Genomic DNA, 19,318 nt, shown 5'->3' with positions numbered 1-19,318 from the left:
ACCCTCCGACAGTGCGGCACTCCCTCAGCACTGACCCTCCGACAGTGCGGCACTCCCTCAGTACTGACCCTCCGACAGTGCGGCACTCCCTCAGTACAGACCCTCCGACAGTGCTGCACTCCCTCAGCACTTACCCTCTGACTGTGCGGCACTCCCTCAGTACTGACCCTCCGACAGTGCGGCACTCCCTCAGCACTGACCCTCCGACAGTGCGGCACTCCCTCAGCACTGACCCTCTGACAGTGTGGCACTCCCTCAGCACTGACCCTCTGACAGTGCGGCACTCCGTCAGTACTGACCCTCTGACAGTGCGGCGCTCCCTCAGTACTGACCCTCCAACAGTGCGGCACTCCCTCAGTACTGACCCTCTGACAGATCGGCATTCCCTCAGTACTGATCCTGCGACAGTTCTGTGTGAGCCAAACTGACTGCCACGGGATAAAACCTTAAACTGTGATCTGAGACTTTCGAGCAAGCTGGGTGATGAGGTTTAATGTGGTCATTGGGATCTGCTGAATGTAATTTTCTTCCCTCTCATCAGACAGTAAAAAAATCCTTCCAAACCTGGGTTCTGTGTGCAAAACTATTTTCATCCATGCAGCCATTTGAGAGTAGGGTAATGCTGGGTGCAAATTTATCTCTCTGTGACACTGGATTTGGTGAAATTGTTTCATTTTGAAGTGTTGTGAGCTGAGCCGACACAGAACAGGAATCTTTCCTGAACTGTGGCACAAAATTTAATAAAGTTATGTCTTGAGTTGTGACTATTTTTCACCACATCTGCAGGCAAGACATGCTCTGAGCTGTCTCCCCATTTGTATGTAGATCGGGCAGTAACCAAGCGCAAGGGATAATTTGCTGGATTTAATGAGGAGTTATGTTGTGACAATGTTGCTGTACAAACACAGAGTTAGACAGCAGCCAAGAGAGTGAGGTGCTATAGCTGAGCAAAGCTATAAAAACAAATCAAGCTGAAAATGGTCAGCTGTCAAACTGAGCATTTGTGTAAACATCAGCCTGGGTCTTGCTGCAAATCTGGCTCCTTTTTCCTCACCTGAACACTGGGAGCAGCTGTCCTTTGGAACGCTGACTCTGTCGCTCAGTCAGCAGAGACTGACTGAAGGGTGACTGCTACTGTGTGCCTGATGACTCCCCTCATCTCGCACTCCTGTTTCTCCTCAGTGTGGCATTTATTGAGGAGGACTGTGCTGTTCCATTGCTTCATCGTTGTCTCAAGCCCTCCCAGAGCACTGGCTAAACCCTGCTCATTGCAGACAGATGGCTAAAAGCATTAAGCTGTGTTAGATCCTGGAATGTAAACAGTACATACTGAAGTTATTCATCACATCCTGCAGTTAGCATCTGTGCAGGGAGATGCAGTTAGCTCTGCCACCAGCAAACACATCTGCCCCTCTGCCCTGAGGGGACACCCTCCCTCTACAATACTGTTCTCAACTCCCCTGGCCCTCCCCGGCTCTTCCCCTTACAATTTCCCAACGCGAGCACAGAAAGTACACCACAACCCCTTTCATATTCATCTCACAAGAAACCCCCAATGTTTCCCTCCTAACGGAAAAATTATAGTTCCTTGTACTTCTTTCAACTTAATCCCTGCACTTGCTGGTCACAATAGCATTCTTCTCTGAATCAGGAAAACTAAAGCTATTTAAGGAGGATAGAGACAGAGATTTAATTATTAACGGGTTGAATGGTTATGGAACGCGGACAGGGAAGTGGAGTTGAGGCCGAGGTGAGAACAGCCGTGATCGTATTAAATGGTGGAGCAGGCTCGAGGGGCTGAATGGCCTACTTCTGCTCCTAGTTTTTATGTTCCAGACACAGAGTGTGGAGCTTTACAGGCCACAAGCCTGAGCTCAAGGGTCCAGATGCTTGTCATTTTATCTCTCACTCTGGCTCCTGTATTCTCAGCATCTGGATCTGTTCCTGTGGACACTGAAGAAACCTCATCCCATTTCATGGAAGCACGGGACAGCTTTCAGGATTCAATAATGAGTTCAGAGCTGAACCACCAACATATTTTCTCAGAAACCTGAGAAATGGTCATTATTAAAAATGATTCTGCTATCCGTATCCAGATGTCCTTTCAATACACCTTTCACTTGTACAAAAGTACTTACAGAGTGAAACTCCCTCCACTCTTAACCTGAAAGTAAAGCTCTCTCAAAACTATTCCCATCATACACCCCCATGACAGGAAGAGAACGGGGTTAGAGACAGAGGAAAACACCTTTTTTAAACAGAAAGTAAATGTCCCTCAAACTGTCTCCATCAAACACTCACAGGACAGATACACCATGGCTTAGATACAGAGTAAAACTTCATCTGAGATAGTAGGAACTGCAGATGCTGGAGAATCCGAGACAACAAGGTGCAGGGCTGGATGAACACAGCAGGCTAAGCAGCATCATAGGAGCAGAAAGGCTGACGTTTCAGGCCTAGACCCTTCATCAGAAATGGGGGAGGGGAAGGGGGTTCTGAAATAAATAGGGAGAGAGGGGGAGGCGGATAGAAGATGGATAGAGGAGAATATAGGTGGAGAGGAAACAAACAGATCAAAGAGGCGGGGATGGAGCCAGTAAAGGTTGAGTGTAGGTGGAGAGGTAGGGAGAGGATAGGTCAGTTCAGGGAGGACGGACAGGTCAAGGGAGCGGGATGAGGTTAGTAGGTAGGAGATGGGGGTGCGGCTTGAGGTGGGAGGAGGGGATAGGTGGGAGGAAGAACAGGTTAGGGAGGCGGGGACGAGCTGGGCTGGTTTTGGGATGCGGTAGGGGGAGGGGAGATTTTGAAGCTTGTGAAATCCACATTGATAGCATTGGGCTGCAGGGTTCCCAAGCGGAATATGAGTTGCTGTTCCTGCAAGCTTCGGGTGGCATCGTTATGGCACTGCAGGAGGCCCAGGATGGAGATGTCGTCTGAGGAATGGGAGGGGGAGTTGAAATCGTTTGGGACTGGGAGGTGCAGTTGTTGGTATCAATGTGGATTTCACAAGCTTCAAAATCTCCCCTCCCCCTACCGCATCCCAAAACCAGCCCAGCTCGTCCCCACCTCCCTAACCTGTTCTTCCTCCCACCTATTCCCTCCTCCCACCTCAAGCCGCACCCCCATCTCCTACCTACTAACCTCATCCCGCCCCCCTGACCTGCCTGTCCTCCCTGGACTGACCTATCCCCTTCCTAACTCCCCACCTACACTCAACCTTTACTGGCTCCATCCCCGCCTCTTCGACCTGTCTGTTTCCTCTCCACCTATCTTCTCCTCTATCCATCTTCTATCCGCCTCCCCCTCTCTCCCTATTTATTTCAGAACCCTCTTCCCCTCCTCCATTTCTGATGAAGGGTCTAGGCCTGAAACGTCAGCCTTTCTGCTCCTATGATGCTGCTTGGCCTGCTGTGTTCATCCAGCTCTGCACCTTGTTGTCTCGTAAAACTTCATCTACTCTTTTAAGCTTTCAAACAGTAAACCTCCACTCTGATAAATGGAAAGTAAAGCTCTCTCTACACTTTTGAATGAAAAACAAAAATTACTCCGCACTGTCCTCATCAAATACTCTCAGAACAAGGATTGCATGGAGTTAGATACAAAGTAAAGCTTTCTCAACTCTTGTAATCTGAAAGTACAGATCTCTTTACTCTCCTCTACACTGTCCCTGTCAAACACTCCCAGCACAGGACAGCATGGGGTTAGATACAGAGTAAAGATCTTTCTACGATATCTCCATCAAGTACTTGCGGGACAGGGAGAGCAGGAGGTTAGATATGGTATAACACTCCTGCACTGTCCCCATTCCTTGCAGGACTGACACAGCATGTAGCTCTGGGCTCTTGGTGAGGAGGTTGTGGATACATATCACATTCCAGCGGAATCGAGCATTCTACTGGAACTAGCCATATTGAGCAAATCCTTCCTTGGTGAAGTGTGGAGTTTGAATGAGTCATTAAGCCTCGAGCCTTTCAGTTATAGACCATGTGGTAACTACTTTGAAAGGCATCGGGGGGTACTCGGCTCAACAGTTATGATTGTTAATTTGCTCAGTTCCTGTTTTTAGTTCTTATAATCTTACATTCTTTCCTTCTGCGTTCTAGTGTCAAGCTGATATTTGTCCTTCAATTAACATCACAATGATACACTTATCCTTGTCTGTGTAACATTCCATTGACCTATCCCTTCCTACCTCAATAATAAGCACAGCGGTGATCTCCACATTCTCATGGACCAATATTTATCTCTCCATTGAAATGATTAAAAAAAACCAACTGGTGATTGTCACGTTGCTGTTTGTGGGAGCTTGCTGTGCGCTGATTGGCTGCTGCTTTTCCCATATTACAGCAGTCACTACGCTTCAAAAAGACTGCATTGACTGCAAAGCTGTGGACACTTCTAGAAAAGTATAAACCTTCTTTCTTCTGTTCAAACAACCCTGTTCAGAATGAGTATTGAGGAGGCAGTGGGTATGTGTGAATGGGAAATGAGGGAGTCGGCGGTCCTGGGTATTATTAGGGAAATGCCAGTGTTTCTGGCAGTGTATCAGAAACAACTGACGGAAGTGGGGTGGAGGCAGGCTCAATTGAAGCATTCAAGAGGGTATTGGACAATCATTAACGGGTGGCACGGTGGCTCAGTGGTTAGCACTGCTGCCCCACAGCACCAGGGACACGGGTTTGATTCCACCCTCGGGCGACTGTCTGTGTGAAGTTTGCACATTCTCCCCGTGTCTGCGTGGGTTTCCTTCGGGTGCTCCGGTTTCCTCCCACAGTCCAAAGACGTACAGGTTAGGGTGGATTGGCCATGCTAAATTGCCCGTAGTGTTCAGGGATGTGTAGATTAGGTGGGTTATAGAGGGATGGGTCTGGGTGGGTTGCTCTGAGGGTCACTGTGGATTTGTTGGGGTGAAGGACCTGTTTCCACACTGTAGGGATTCTATGATTGATCAGTTGGATGGTAATAGTGTGCAAGGATAGGGGGACAATGCAAGGGATTGGCACGAGGTAATGATGCTTGGCTGAAGACCCAGTGCAGACACGATGGGCCAAAGGGCCTCCTCTGCTATAATGCTGCTGAGATTCTTGTGACAGAGATGTGCTGGACTTGGGTTTTGAGCACCCCCAGATTAACTATAATAAAGCTGAGTTCCTGGCCCAGCGGTCTCCACTCCCTTCAGATACTGCAGTGAAGGTTCTGCCTAAACTATGCAGTGAAGGCATGTGAAGAATAGTGTTGCAGCTCAGGACATTTTGCTTAGCACAGATCTGGCTCAGCCAACTGAGAGTCTTCTATGTCCAACTTACAAGATAAAACTCTCAACCTCCAACTAGAGTGTTGGAAACTCCAGTCATAGGCTTTCATGTCAAATGTGTTGAGTGAATGCCCTTCAATTCTAGCCTGTCCAACATCTCACATTTTCATCGCACCATCTTCAGCCATACATTCAGCTCCCTGGACTCCATATTATAGAATACTCTCCCTAAATCTCTCCATTTCTCAAACACACTCTCTTCCTATGAAGCTCCTTGACCAAGCTTTCAGTCACTCTTCATAAGACCTCCTTATGCAGTCTGCTGTCAAGTTTTGCTGGAGGTTGCTTCACAGTTTAAGGACAAGGGTAGACTGAGATGAGATGTTTCTTCACCCAGAGAGTGGGGACCCTGTGGAATTCTCTGCCACAGAAAGCGATTGAGGCCAAAACATTGAATGTTTTCAAGAAGGAATTAGATATAGTTCCTAGGGCTAAAGGGATCAAAGGGAGAAAGCAGGAACAGGGGACTGAGTCTGATGATCAGCCATGATCATATTGAATGGTGGAGCAGGCTTGAAGGGCCGAATGGCCTACTCCTGTTCCTATTTTCTCTGTTTCCATGAATTGTTTTGGAGCAGTTTCCAGTTACCAGTGCAATGTAAATGTGGGTTGTTGGTGTTGAAACATAAGTCCTTATGGATCGCGACAGGGTAAATGCTGAGAGAATGTTTCCCCTCATGGGAGAGTCTTGGACCAGAGGACACAGTGTCAGAACAAAGGGGCATCAATTTAAGACTGAGATAAGAAGGAATTTATTCTCTCAGAGGGTTGTGGGTATTTGGAACAACTTGCCACAAAGAGCTGTGAGGCAGAGCCCTTGTGTATATTTAAGGCTGAGATAGATAGATTGTTGATGCGAGGTGATGCATTTTGGAGGATCAAATTTAGGTGTGATTTATTCTGTAAATAGCAGAACCCTTAGGAACATTAACATTCACACGGATCTGAGCGTGCAGGTCCACAGTTCCCTAAAAGTGGCAACACAGGTGGCCAAAGTGATTAAGAAGGCACATGGCATGTTTGCCTTCATCGGGTATGGAGGACAAGAGTTGGCAAAACATGTTGCAGCTATACAAAACCCTTGTTAGGAGGCATTTGGAGTATTGTGTGTAGTTTTGGTTACCACATTACAGAAGGACACCCATCCAGATGCCTTTTAAATGTTGAAATTGTACCAGCCTCCACCACTTCCTCTGGCACCCTCTGTGTGAAAAAGTTGCCCCTCAGGTCTCTTTTAAATCATTCCCCTTTCACCTTAAACCTATGCCATCTAGTTTTGGACACCCTACCCTGGGGAAAATACCTTGCCAATACACCCTATCCATGCCCCTCATGATTTTATAAACCTCTATATGGCCACCCCTCAGCCTCCGATGCTCCAGGAAAAATAGCCCCAGCCTATCCAGCCTCTCGCTGTATCTCAAACCCTCCAACCCTGGCAACATCCTTGTCAATCTTTTCTGAACCCTTTCAAGTTTCACAACATCCTTCGTATAGGAAGGAGATCAGAATTGCATGCAGTATTCCAAAAGTGGCTAAACCAATGTCCTGTACAGCCCCTGCACTGTTGTAGTCCTGCCTGGCACGGGGTCAGGTTGGAAGGATTGCTGTTCCCCACCATTGATTCCCCTCAGCTTGATGAATGTGGAAGGCAAGTCAGAGCAGTAGAATATCCCAGCCTGTATTTGACTTGCCTCTTTTCCTTTTATTTCCTGAAGACCTGCCTCCTCCACCTGACCCTCCGCCATGTCAAGGTTCAAAGTTGCAATCCGGGCAAGCACCCAAAGGAACGGGCATGGTGGATTCTCTAGAGAAACAACAACTGCCCAGCCTAGAAGACAACATGGAACATCTGGCCAAGACATCTGTAGACCACGGGTACCAAGAAGATTCACGGAGCAAGCTCCTACAGAAGCCAACGCTTGGCTCAGGTAGGAGTAACCAGTATCCGATTTAATAAGGTCATGAGCAGTTGGAGATTATTCAGCTCCTCAAGCCTCATCTGATCTCTTTCCTGGCCCCTCTTGAAAACACCTGACTCCCTTGAAGATTGATGACACCCACATCACCTGAACAAACCAAATAAACAGTCCAGCTCTGCCTTGAACATAATCTATCACCTGACACCATTAAATATAGGAGCAAAAAGAGGCCATTCAGCCCATCATGTCTGCTTCACCTTTCAGGGAGATCATGGCTGATCTGATAATCCTCAACTCCACTTTCCTGCCTTTTCCCCACAACCCTTGATTCCCTTACTGATTAAAATCTATCAATCTCAGCCTTGAATATACTTAATGATACTGCCTTGACAACCCTCTGCGGTAAAGAATTCCACGATTCACCACCCTCTGAGAGAAGAAATTCCTCCTCATCTCTCTCTTAAATGAGTGACCCCCTTACTCTGAGATTATACCCTCTGGTCCTGGAACCTCCCACAAGGGGAAACAACCTTTCCACATTGACCTTATCAAGTTCTCTAAGAATCTAGTGTGTGTTTCAATAAGGTCACCTCTCATTCTTCTAAATTCCAATGAGTACAGGCCCAATGTACTCGACCTCCCTTCATAAGACCATCTTTCTAGCCTGGTATCAGCCACATGAACTTTCTCTGGATATCTCCAATGCCAGTATATCATGCCATAGGTAAGGGTTCTAAAACTGTTCACAGTATTCCATTTGTGGTCTGACTAGTGCCTTGTATTGTTTGAACTATTTTTAAACTCCAATCCCCTTGAAACAAAAGCCAACATTCCCTTTGCCTTGGAGATAGTAGGAACTGCCAATACTGGAGTCTGAGATAACACGGTGTGGAGCTGGATGAACACAGCAGGCCAGGCAGCTTCAGAAGAGCAGGAAAGCTGACGTTTTGGGTCAGTCCTGACCCAAAATGTCAACTTTCCTCCTGCTCTGATGCTGCCTGGCCTGCTTTGTTCCAGCAGCTCTACACTATGGTATCTATTCCCTTCGCCTTCCCTATTTCCTGCTTTTCTGTGATTATGCACGAAACACCCAAAACTCTCTAATCTGTAGCTTTCTGCAGCTTTCCCCAATTAAGTAATATTCAGCTCCTCTAGTCTTCCTGCCAAAGTGCATAATCTCACATTTCCCTACATTATATTCCAAAATTCCAATATAATACCTGCAGTACAATGCCTCAGTTTCCTCTGCTCTCTGAGGAAGCAAATTTCAAAGATTACCATCCCTCTGACAGAGAGTGGCACATAGGCAGCTGGCACAGTGGCTGAGTGGTTAGCACTGCTGCCTCACAGTGCCAGGGACCCAGGTTCGATTCGAAATGCATCAAGTAACTTTCAGATAGCAAACTCCTTCATACACCAATGGGAGAGTTGATTGGAGCATGTGTTTTAGGTGATTTGGATCGCAGGATAAATAATGACTGTGACGCTGGAGAGTACTGGCCTGCTTTTCTTCAACATTTTGGAGTATTGTGTGCAATTGTGGTCTCCCTGCTATAGGAAGGATATTGTGAAACTTAAAAGGGTACAGAAAAGATTTACAAAGATGTTGCCAGGGTTGCAGGGATTGAGCTACAAGGAGAGGCCGAATAGACTGGGACTATTTTCCCTGGAGCATCGCAGGCTAAGGAGTAACCTTATAGAGGTTTATAAAATCATGAGGGGCATGGATAGAGTGTAATGGCAAGGTATTTTGCCCAGGGTGGGGTGTCCAAAACTAGAGGGCATATGTTTAAGGTGAGAGGGGAATGATTTAAAAGAGACCTAAGGGGCAACTTTTTCACACAGAGGGTGGTGTGTGTACAGAATGAGTTGCCAGAGGAAGTGGTGGAGGCTGGTACAATTTCAACATTTAAAAGGCATCTGGATGGGTGTCTGAATAAGAAGGGGGATATGGGCCATATACTGGCAAATGGGACTAGATTAATTTAGGATATCTGGTCGGCATGGAGAAGTTGGTTTGAAGGGTCTGTTTCAGTGCTGTGCATCTCTATGACTCTATAACATAGTTGCCAGGGAATTCTTTGTCATTCTGAAAGAATAGGCCCCGTTTCGGTTTAGAAATTTTACAAATCAACCTGTTCAGAGATGTTAATGCACACACCTGGTGCAGTTGGGACTTAAACCAGGGCCTCCAGTCTCAGTTTAGTGTCCATCCAAAACTCAGTGCATTAAAAATAGGGACAGGAATTTGGTCAGCTCCTCAAAGCTGTTCCACCATTCACTGAGGCCATGGGAGATCTACTTGTGGCCTTAGCCACATTTTCCTGCCTGGCCTCCCCATAATCCTTTGATTACTAGGAGTTTAAATTCCTGTCCATCTGAGTCTTTTGCACATTCAACACCCAACACTCAGTGTGTCAATATTGAGAAACTCTCTTGTGTTTTGAGCTCAGGTCTCTCACTGGAACTTGAACCCACAATTGTTTCAGTCAGAGGGAAGAGTGCAATGGCTGATGTGTTTTCATAGAATCATAGAATTGTTACGGTGCAGAAGGAAGATATTCAGCCCATCATGTTTGCACTGACTTTTCAAATGAGCATCATTATCTTGGCGTCTGCTTTCTGCTTTCTTCTGATATCCCTATGCACCATTTCCATCCAAATAATCATCAAAATGCCCATCTTGAATATCTCAGGCAACATATTCCATACCCTGAACAAACTCTTGAGTGAAAATTGCGCTTTACATCGATGATCATTCTTGCTCCTTTCACAAGTGAGTATAATTTCTTCCTATCTACGCTGTCCAGCCCAATCATGATTTTGGAAACTTTGATGAGATCTCATCTCAGCCTCATTCCTGTCAAGGTGAAACAGTCCCATCTTCTTCAATCTATCTTCATAACTGAAGTTTCTCATTTCTGGAACCACTCTTGTAAATCGCTTCTGCTCTGTCTCCGATGCCTTCACATATTTCCCTAAAATGTCGTGCACGCAACTATACACAGTACTCCAGCTGTGGTCTGACATGTGTCTTGTACAAATTTAACAATTGCCTCCTTCTGCTCAACGTCCCTATTTATAAAGCCCCCGAGGATGCTTTGTTATGTTTTGTTAATTGATGTCTGCACCTGTCCTATTACCTTCAGGGATCTGTTCACACAGATACCCCCAGTCCCTCTCGCCCCGCACCCCTTCAATAAGACATCGGTACGGCTGTAGGCCATTCAGCCCATCGAGTCTGCTCCACCATTCATGGTTCATCAAATGATTCTAAACTCCACTTTCCTGCCTTTTTCCAATAACCCGTGATTCTCTTACTGATTAAAAACCTGTCTATCACAGAACCCCCTAATATATATTGTCTCTCAATGTTCTTCCAGCATTTGTCACTGTGCACTTCAGTATAAAATGAATATACTGTTTGAACTTACTGTGCGAATGATAGTATATGTTTGCGGTGTTTTCTAGATGAAATGCTCATACCATACAGCAAGCCAAGCTTTCCCTCACCAGGTCACCTCAGTGGCCACAGCTCATCTGGAACAGCCTCATCGAAGGGTTCGACAGGTCCCAGGAAAGGTGTGCCCTCACGAGGGGCTCCAGCTATCGCAAGTCATCAGCGGAACATTAGTGATCTTCCAGATGTAGGATATATGGGATCTTGCGGTCAAGGGCAGTTTTTAGGGGATGTATGTAAGTATCTGGGTCACGGAAATGCAGCAAAACTTGCAAATTTGGGAAAAGCGGGTGCAGAAAGCAGTAAACATTGCTCGGCCTTCACACGTCACCAGTTTAGCCTCATGTTTTAGCAGGTTGTCAGGTCCTGGGCATGGTACAGAAGTGCTTTGTCAGAATGAAGGATTTTTTAAAAATTCATTCATGGGATGAGGGTGTCGCTGGCAAGGCCAGCATTTACTTACCATCCCTAATTGTCTGGAGGGCAGTTAAGAATCACATGTAGGCCAGACCAGGTAAGGATGGCAGTTTCCTTCCCTAAAGGGCATTAGTGAACCAGATGGGTTTTTCCAACAATCAACAATGGATTCACGGTCATCATTAGATTCTTAATTCCAGATTTTTATTGAATTCAAATTTCAACATTTTCCACTGGGGGTATCGAACCTAGGTCCCCAGAACATTACCTGGGTCTCTGGATTAACAGTCCATCAATAATACCCACTAGGCTATTGCCTTCCCATCTCAGTAAATGGCGACAGGCTAGAGAAGCTCAGATTGGAGCAGAGAAAGTGAGAGGAGATTTAATCAGGGTTTTCAAATTGTAAAGGGTTTTGATTTTAGCTGGCCAATAAATCTCAGCTGTTCCCTCTTGGAGGAAGATCACTGAGCATAGAATTTCAATTTAAACTCCAGACAAAAGCATCAGGAACAACAGGAGGAGAATTTTAATTTAAATCCTAAATTAGTACAATATGGAAATCTGCTTGAAAGGGTGGTACAGCCAAGTGCTAATTCCCTGTGCCAATACCCACTTGAACTTTCATTGCATCATGAAGTTAATAAATAGTCCCAAACCACTCCACAGGAGTAATTGTCAGGCACAAATTTCACACAGAACAATATATAGAGGTGTGAGACCCATGACCTAAAGCTTGTTGAGAGAGATTAGGTTTTAAGGAGCCTTTGAGAGGAGGAAGGAGATATATAGAGGTGAAAAGGTTTAAGAAGGGAATTCAAGAGGAGAAAGCCCAGTTCAACAGACAGCATGTTTATCAGGGACAGGAAGAGAAAGTGTTTCAGATTTCTAGAATCTGCAGTATTTTGTCTTTGTTCGAGTGATGGAAATAGGACAGTGCTAGATAAATGCAGAGATCTCAGATAGTAGCAGGGTTGAAGACGGTTTAAAGAAGGATATAACAATTATGACAATGTCTTTCTTGAACTCGTATGAATTAGCAGCAGGACCATTCGGTCCCTCGAGCCTGTTATGCCATTCAGAACAGTGGAACAGTTCTGATCATGGCTGATCTTACTGTCGCCAGCCCTCCCTCTTTGCGAGTTTGTAGCCGCTCAGAGGTTCCAGACACGCCACACACAAATTGACTTCCAAAACTGGAATTCACTGCCGCATACAGAACCTGGAGATCTGTGCCGCAGTAAAAAATTAATTAGGGGAGATGTAGTTTGTGCACTCAATGCCACCTTCCTGCCTACCCTGAGAACCTTTGACTCTCTGGTTAGGCATTTCCACTTGTACCACACAATGATTGTGCCAGACAATGATCTCTCCAACAAGTCCAAATCAAACCGCCCCATGACTTCACACAGTGTTACCATCACTGAATCCTTCACGATCAAACATCCTGGGGTTACCATTGACAAGAATCTCAACTGGACTGGCCAAATAAATACTGTGACTGCAAGACCAGGTCAGAAGCTGGGAATACTGCAGCGAGTAACACACCTCCTGACTCTCCAAAGCCTGTCCACCATCTACAAGGCACAAGTCAGGAGTGTGATGGAATACTCCCCAGTTGCCTGGATGAGTGCAGCCCCAACAACACTCAAGAAGTTTGACGCCATCCAGGACAAAGCAGCTCGCTTGATTGGTACCACATCCACAAACATTCTCTCCGTCCACCACCAACGCTCAGGAACAGCAATGTGTACTGTCTACAGGATGCGCTGCAGCAACTCACCGAGGCCCCTCTGACAGCATTTGCCTATCCCACAACCTCCACCATTGAAAAGGACAAAGGGAGGTGATGGCCTAGTGGTATTAGTGGTATTACCACTCAGCTGTTAATCCAGAGACCCAGGTAATGTTCTGGGAGACCAGGTTTGAGTCCCACCACAGCAAGTGATGGAATTTGAACTTAAATTTTAAAAAAAATTTGGAGTCAATAATCTAATGATGACCGTGAATCCATTGCTGATTGCTGGAAAAACCCATCTGGTTCCCTAATGCCCTTTAGGGAAGGAAAATGTCATCCTTACCTGGTCTGGCCTCCATGAGACTCCAGACCCACAGCAATGCGGTTGATTTTTAATTGCCCTCTGGGCAATTAACACTGGCCTGACTAGTGACACCCACACCCACACCCCATGAATATATATAAAAAAAAACATGGGAACATCACCCCCTGCAAGTCACCCTCCAAGCTATTCACCATCCTGCCTTGGAAATATATTGCTGTTCCTTCACTGTTGCTGGGTCAAAATCTTCTGAACTCCTACCTAACAGCACAGTGGATGTATCTAAACCCTGCGAACTTCAGCAGCACACCACCGCCTTCCCAAGAGGCAACTGAGGATGGGCAATAAATGGTGGCCCAGCTAGTGATGCCCACACCTTGTGAGTGAATAGTAAAGAAACATGTGTCAAGCTCCTGAGTGAAATCATTCTGAAGTGGAGTGACTGTTGTAATGTGGGAAACATGGTACCCAACTGTGTACAGCAAGATCCCACAACGTGGGAAGCAAGAATGACCAGCTGATTTCTTTCTTGGAGTTGTTACCCGAGGGGGAGGCTTTGGTCAAAGGGACTGGGGAGAATCATCCTGCGAATAAATCACAGAGGTACGGAGGGTCAGTATAATGGGGACAGGTGTGTACGGAGATGAGAATAGAGACTTCCAAAAGGGAATTTAGTGTATATTTGACAAGTGAAACGGCATTGCAAGACGAGGGAGCTACAACAGAGGGCAGTGACACTGATCCAATGGTTTTATGCAAGAGTGGGCAACAGGTATATGCTGAAGGACCTGTTTTGTGCTGCATCTCCCCTGATGTTATTTTCTCTCTATTTGTTCCTTTTTCCTGCAGAGTGGTGAAGAGCTCTGTTCCTGATGTTCTGCAGAGCGAGCCTAGCCTCACAGACACGATGACACTTAAATGGTGCAATGAACCTCCTCCCTTATTTAATGTATTATGACAAAACCTGTAAATGTGATGTAAAGTCTAAGGTAACACAGCCACACACATGTCCTACAACATCATTCTTTGATACATTGCTTCTCATTCCCCTCCGTCACCCCCAATTCACCTACACAACCCCATCACCCTGGCCCCTTTCTTCCTTTACTTACCCCTCTCCCCACCCACCTCCAAAAAAAAAATTAGAAACTGGACAGGGAAGAATCTAAACATGAATAGCAATTTAGCCATCACTGCCCGAGAGAGAGATAGCAATTTCTTGTGTAAATAATTTCTGTTGCATTGATATACAAAGTTCACTCTTTTTTTGACCTTTACATCCTGTAATTGTCTTTTTTTTATTGGTCTGTTGTACTATATGTGAATTGATCAGGCAGCCATTAAAAATTGAAAAAAAAAGACACAAAAAAGTTTTTTTTTAAGGTTATTACTGTATCACTTTTTTTTAAGATTCTGTTCTTTGAAGTTTGCACTGATTTTTTTTAGTGATAAGCACAAACCTATAAAGTCCCAATGAAAATGAAGAAAAGAGGAGGATTAAAAAGCGATTGAGTTGTAGGAGAGGGGGATTTTGTTCACTGTGTCTGTGTGTGTGTGTGTGTGTGTGTGTGTGTGTGTGTGTGTGTGTGTGTGTGTGTGTGTGTGTGTGCCCGCGCGTGTGTGTGCATGTGCGTGTGTGCGTGTGTGTGTGTGTGTGTGCGCGCATCGGGGGAAGTAAAAGAACATCTGGATGTTCCTGGATCAACGTGTCATGACCTTCAGCAGCCACAAAAGGCTGCAGACCCTCTCAGCTGAGTGTGTCAGAACATTACCTCAGTGTCACTGTGTGACAGCGAGAGAGCCCAATGCAGTTGGCATCTCAAGGAACGTCCGCCAAGTCTTCCCCTCGCCCCATGGCCAGAGAAGACTCCTTCCCACTTCCCCCTACCCTTTACCCACACGTAGCTATGTCTAACATTGCCCCGTTTTAATAGTACAGAGACGTTCCGAATCTCCCCCACTTTAAACTGTGTAAAGATGTCATGTTAATGCTCTGACAATGTGTGACTGGGATCCTAAATCACGGCTACTGACTGCAAAGACTTTTGAAAAAGGGTGCTTGATGTCGAATATAGTCTTCAACATTAATCCTAAAACAAGGTCTGGAGCCTTGCTTATGCTGTTACGATTAAAATAAAGTGTGTGTGTCAGTATTACAGAAAGTTGTTCATGGGTCTATAGAATATTGATTAAAGCTTTGATGTTTTTATGCAACTTTACCTGTCTGATCTCTGCCTGTTTATCTGGAACCTGTATTTGGGAAATGCATACAGCCTCACACGCACCAATTTTGAAGATCCCCTGTTCTCCATCTATTTTGTCAACAGCTGGAAACTGCATTCATATAGCACCTATAAGAACATAACATAACATACGAAATAGGAGCAGGGGTAGACCATCTAGTACCTCGAGCCTGCTGTGCCATTCAATAAGGTCATGGCTGATCTTCTCATGCACTCAGTTCCACTTACCCACCCTCTCACCACAACCCTTAATTCCTTTACTTTTCAAAAATTTACCTATCTTTGCCTTAAAAACATTCAATGAGATAGCATCAACCGCTTCACTGGGCAGGGAATTCCACAAATTCATAACCCTTTGGGTGAAGAAGTTCCTCCTCAGCTCAGTCCTAAATCTGCTGTCCCTAACCTTGAGGCTATGCCCTCTTGTTCTAGTTTCACCCTCCAGTGGAAACAACCTCCCTGCTTCTATCTTATCTATTCCGTTCATAATTTGATATGTTTATGTAAGATCCCCCCTCATTCTTCTAAATTCCAATGAGTATAGCCCCAGTCTACTCAATCTGTCCTCATAAGCCAACCCTCTCAACTCCAGAATCAACCCAGTGAACCTCCTCTGCACCCCCTCCAGTGCCAGTACATCCTTTCTTAAGTAAGGAGGCCAAAACTGCACACAGTACTCCAGGTGTGGCCTCGTCAGCACCCTACACAGCTGCAGCATAACCTCCCTGTTTTTAAACTCCATCCCTCTAGCAATGAAGGGCAATATTCTACTTGCTTTCTTAATTACCTGCTGCACCTACAAACCAACTTTTTGTGATTCATGCACAAGGACACCCAGGTCCCTCTACACAGCAGCATGCTGCAATCTTTTACTGTTCAAATAATAGTCCATTTTGCTGCTATTTCTACCAAGAAGGATAACTTCACGTTTACCAACATTGTACTCTATAACACAGTGAAATGTGTCAAAGTTCTTCACAGGTCTGTAATCTTACAAACTTTCACAGTGAGCCAGGAGAAAGTACTACGAATGACCAATAGCTTTGTCAAATATGAGGAGGTTATGTTCATGAGATTGATTCAAGATTGAAGGGTTTATCTCATGAAGAAGGATTGAGCAGTTCAGGCCTATATTCTCTGGAGTTTAGACGACTGAGGGGAGATCTAATTTGGATCTGTAAGATGCTGAAGGGGATTGATAAAGTAGACGTAGAGAGGATGTTTCCTCATGTGGGACAATCTAGAATGAGAGGTCATAGCTTTAGGATAAGGGGTGGCAGATTTAAAACCAAGATGTGGAGGAATTACATCTCTCAAAGGGACATGAATCTGTGGAATTCACTCCCACAGAGTGTGGTGCATGCTGGGACATTGAGCAAATTTAAGGAGGAGATAGACAGATTTTTAATTAGAAGCAGGTTGAAGGGTTATGGACAGTGAGCAGGAAAGAGAAGTTGAGGCTGAGATGAGATTAGCCATGATTGTATTAAATGTAGGAGCAGGCTCGAGGGGCTGAATGGTCTACTCCTAGTTCTAGTTCTAATTCTTTTCATTCTTATGTTGTCGTCTTATAAAGTGCGACTCAACAGTGGAATGAGAGGCAGAGGGATTTAGGGAGGGAATTTCAGAGCTGAGGGTCAGGCACAGCCATTGAATGCAGGACAATTAAGACCAGAGGATGTGCAGGAGATTGAAACTGAAGGAATGTGGAGGTTTCGAATTGTAGGAGTGAGTGAGAGCGCGGTTAAAAGTCTGCACAGGTGTATTTAAGGATGAGTTTGTGATTGGGTAGAATCTAACACCCCTGGCTAGAGGATGTTGGGAGACAGTGGGGCCTGGGGGGTGGGACGTGTGATGGTGACCCTGTCAATTTCTTCACTCCTGACCATTAAGTCAGGTAAGGAAGGGTAGAGGATGTTTTTTTTCCCAGTGGAAGCCAATTGAGGCCTTTAGGGTTACTGGTCAGGTGATGAAAGAGTCACAGATACCTGGGGCACAGAACCAGGCCCTTTGGCCCGTCAAACCTGCACCCCCAACCACAATCCCCTAACTATTCTAATCCCAGCACTTGGCCGAGAGCCTTGTGTGCCTTGCATCACAAGTGACACATCTAAATACTTCTTAAATGTTATGAAAATGTCTGCTTCCACCACATCTACAGGCAGTGAGTTCCAAATTCCCACTACCTTCTGGGTGAAAATGTTATTCCTCACATTCCTATGAAATCTCCACCCCTTACCTTAAATCTATAGATTCTGGTCATTCATCCCTTCATCAAGGGGAAAAGTTTCTTCCCATCTATGCTGCTCAAAATTCTACACATCTCAATCATGTCCACTCCGCTCCCCGCACCCCCACCCCCAACCCTCAACCACCCGCCCACCTCAGTGAACCATTTGCATTTTGGTAAGAAGCAACAGCGATTACATTGTCACCACTGGGTCGGAAGATACAGGAGCAGAAATAGGCCATTCAGCCCATCAAATAAAAACCTAAAGAACTGCGGATGCTGTAAATCAGGAACAAAAACAGAAGTTGCTGGAAAAGCTCAGCAGGTCTGGCAGCATTTGTGAAGAAAAAATCAGAGTTAATGTTTTGGGTCCAGTGACCCTTCCTTGGTTTCTTCACAGATGCTGCCAGATCTGCTGAGCTTTTCCAGCAACTTCTGTTTTTATTCAGCCCCTCAAATCTGCTCTCCCATTCAATCACAGCTGATAAGTTTCTCATCCCCAATCTCTTGCCTTCTCAAAGAACAAAGAACAAAGAAAATTACAGTACAGGAACAGGCCCTTCAGCCCTCCAAGCCTGCACCGACCCAGATACTCTATCTAAACCTGTCGCCTATTTTCCAAGGATCTGTATCCTTCTGCTCCCTGCCCAATCATGTATCTGTCTAGATACATCTTAAATGACGCCATCGTGCCCGCCTCTACCACCTCCACTGGCAACGCATTCCAGGCACCCACCACCCTCTGCGTAAAGAACGTAAACTTTTCCCCTCTCACCTTGAAATCGTGATCCCTAGTAATTGAGTCCCCCACTCTGGGAAAAAGCTTCTTGCTATCCACCCTGTCTATACCTCTCATGATTTTGTAGACCTCAATCAGGTCCCCCCTCAACCTCCGTCTTTCTAATGTAAATAATCCTAATCTACTCAACCTCTCCTCATAGCTAGTGCCCTCCATACCAGGCAACATCCTGGTGAACCTCCTCTGCACCCTCTCCAAAGCATCCACATCCTTTTGGTAATGTGGCGACCAGAACTGTACGCAGTATTCCAAATGTGGTCGAACCAAAGTCCTATACAACTGTAACATGACCTGCCAACTCTTGTACTCAATGCCCCGTCCGATGAATGAAAGCATGCCGTATGCCTTCTTGACCTTCTCCTTGAAACCCTTGATCCCCTTACTAATCAAGAACCTATCTATCTATGTCTAAAATGCACTCAATGACTTGACCTCCACAACCTGTTTTGCAGCGATGAATTCCACAGATTCACCACCCTCTGGCTGAAGAAATTCCTCCTCATCTCAGTTCTAAAGGGTTACCCCTTCACTCAGATTCTGTGCCCTCAGGTCCTAATGTCTCTTATTAGTGGATACAACTTCTCTGTTTCCACTCTATCCAGGCCTATCAGTATTCTGTCAGTTTTAATCAGATCCTCCCTCATCTTTCTAAACTCCGAGTACAAACCCAGAATCCTCAACTGCTCCTCATATGACAAGCCCTTCATTCCTGGGATCATTCTTGTAAACCTCCTCTGGAACATCTCCAAGGCCAGCAAATCCTTCCTTAGAAAGGTCCAAAACTGCTCACAATATTCCAAATGCAGTCTGACCAGAGCGTTATACAGTATCAGCAGTACATCCCTGCTCTTATATTCTAGAATTCTGGAAGTG

The 19,318-nt window shown here is 45.6% G+C and overlaps 1 protein-coding gene across 1 annotated transcript in view; it reads left to right on the top strand.

Annotated features, from left to right (window-relative positions):
- robo2 (roundabout, axon guidance receptor, homolog 2 (Drosophila)) overlaps positions 1-15,341 on the top strand; it is a 200,830-nt gene extending 185,489 nt beyond the window's left edge. Inside the window, exons 23-25 of the mRNA XM_048603017.1 lie at positions 7,033-7,245; positions 10,708-10,932; positions 14,023-15,341. Coding sequence (XP_048458974.1) covers positions 7,033-7,245; positions 10,708-10,932; positions 14,023-14,024 — 440 coding nt within the window. The 3' untranslated portion in view covers positions 14,025-15,341. The remainder of the gene's footprint in view (positions 1-7,032; positions 7,246-10,707; positions 10,933-14,022) is intronic.
- The last annotated feature ends 3,977 nt before the right edge of the window (positions 15,342-19,318 follow it).

Source organism: Rhincodon typus, chromosome 11 (assembly GCF_021869965.1).
Source record: "Rhincodon typus isolate 14 chromosome 11, sRhiTyp1.1, whole genome shotgun sequence".
Classification (NCBI taxonomy): domain Eukaryota; kingdom Metazoa; phylum Chordata; class Chondrichthyes; order Orectolobiformes; family Rhincodontidae; genus Rhincodon; species Rhincodon typus.
Note: the sequence above shows the minus strand (reverse complement) of the source record. Positions and strands in the feature narration are given on the sequence as shown.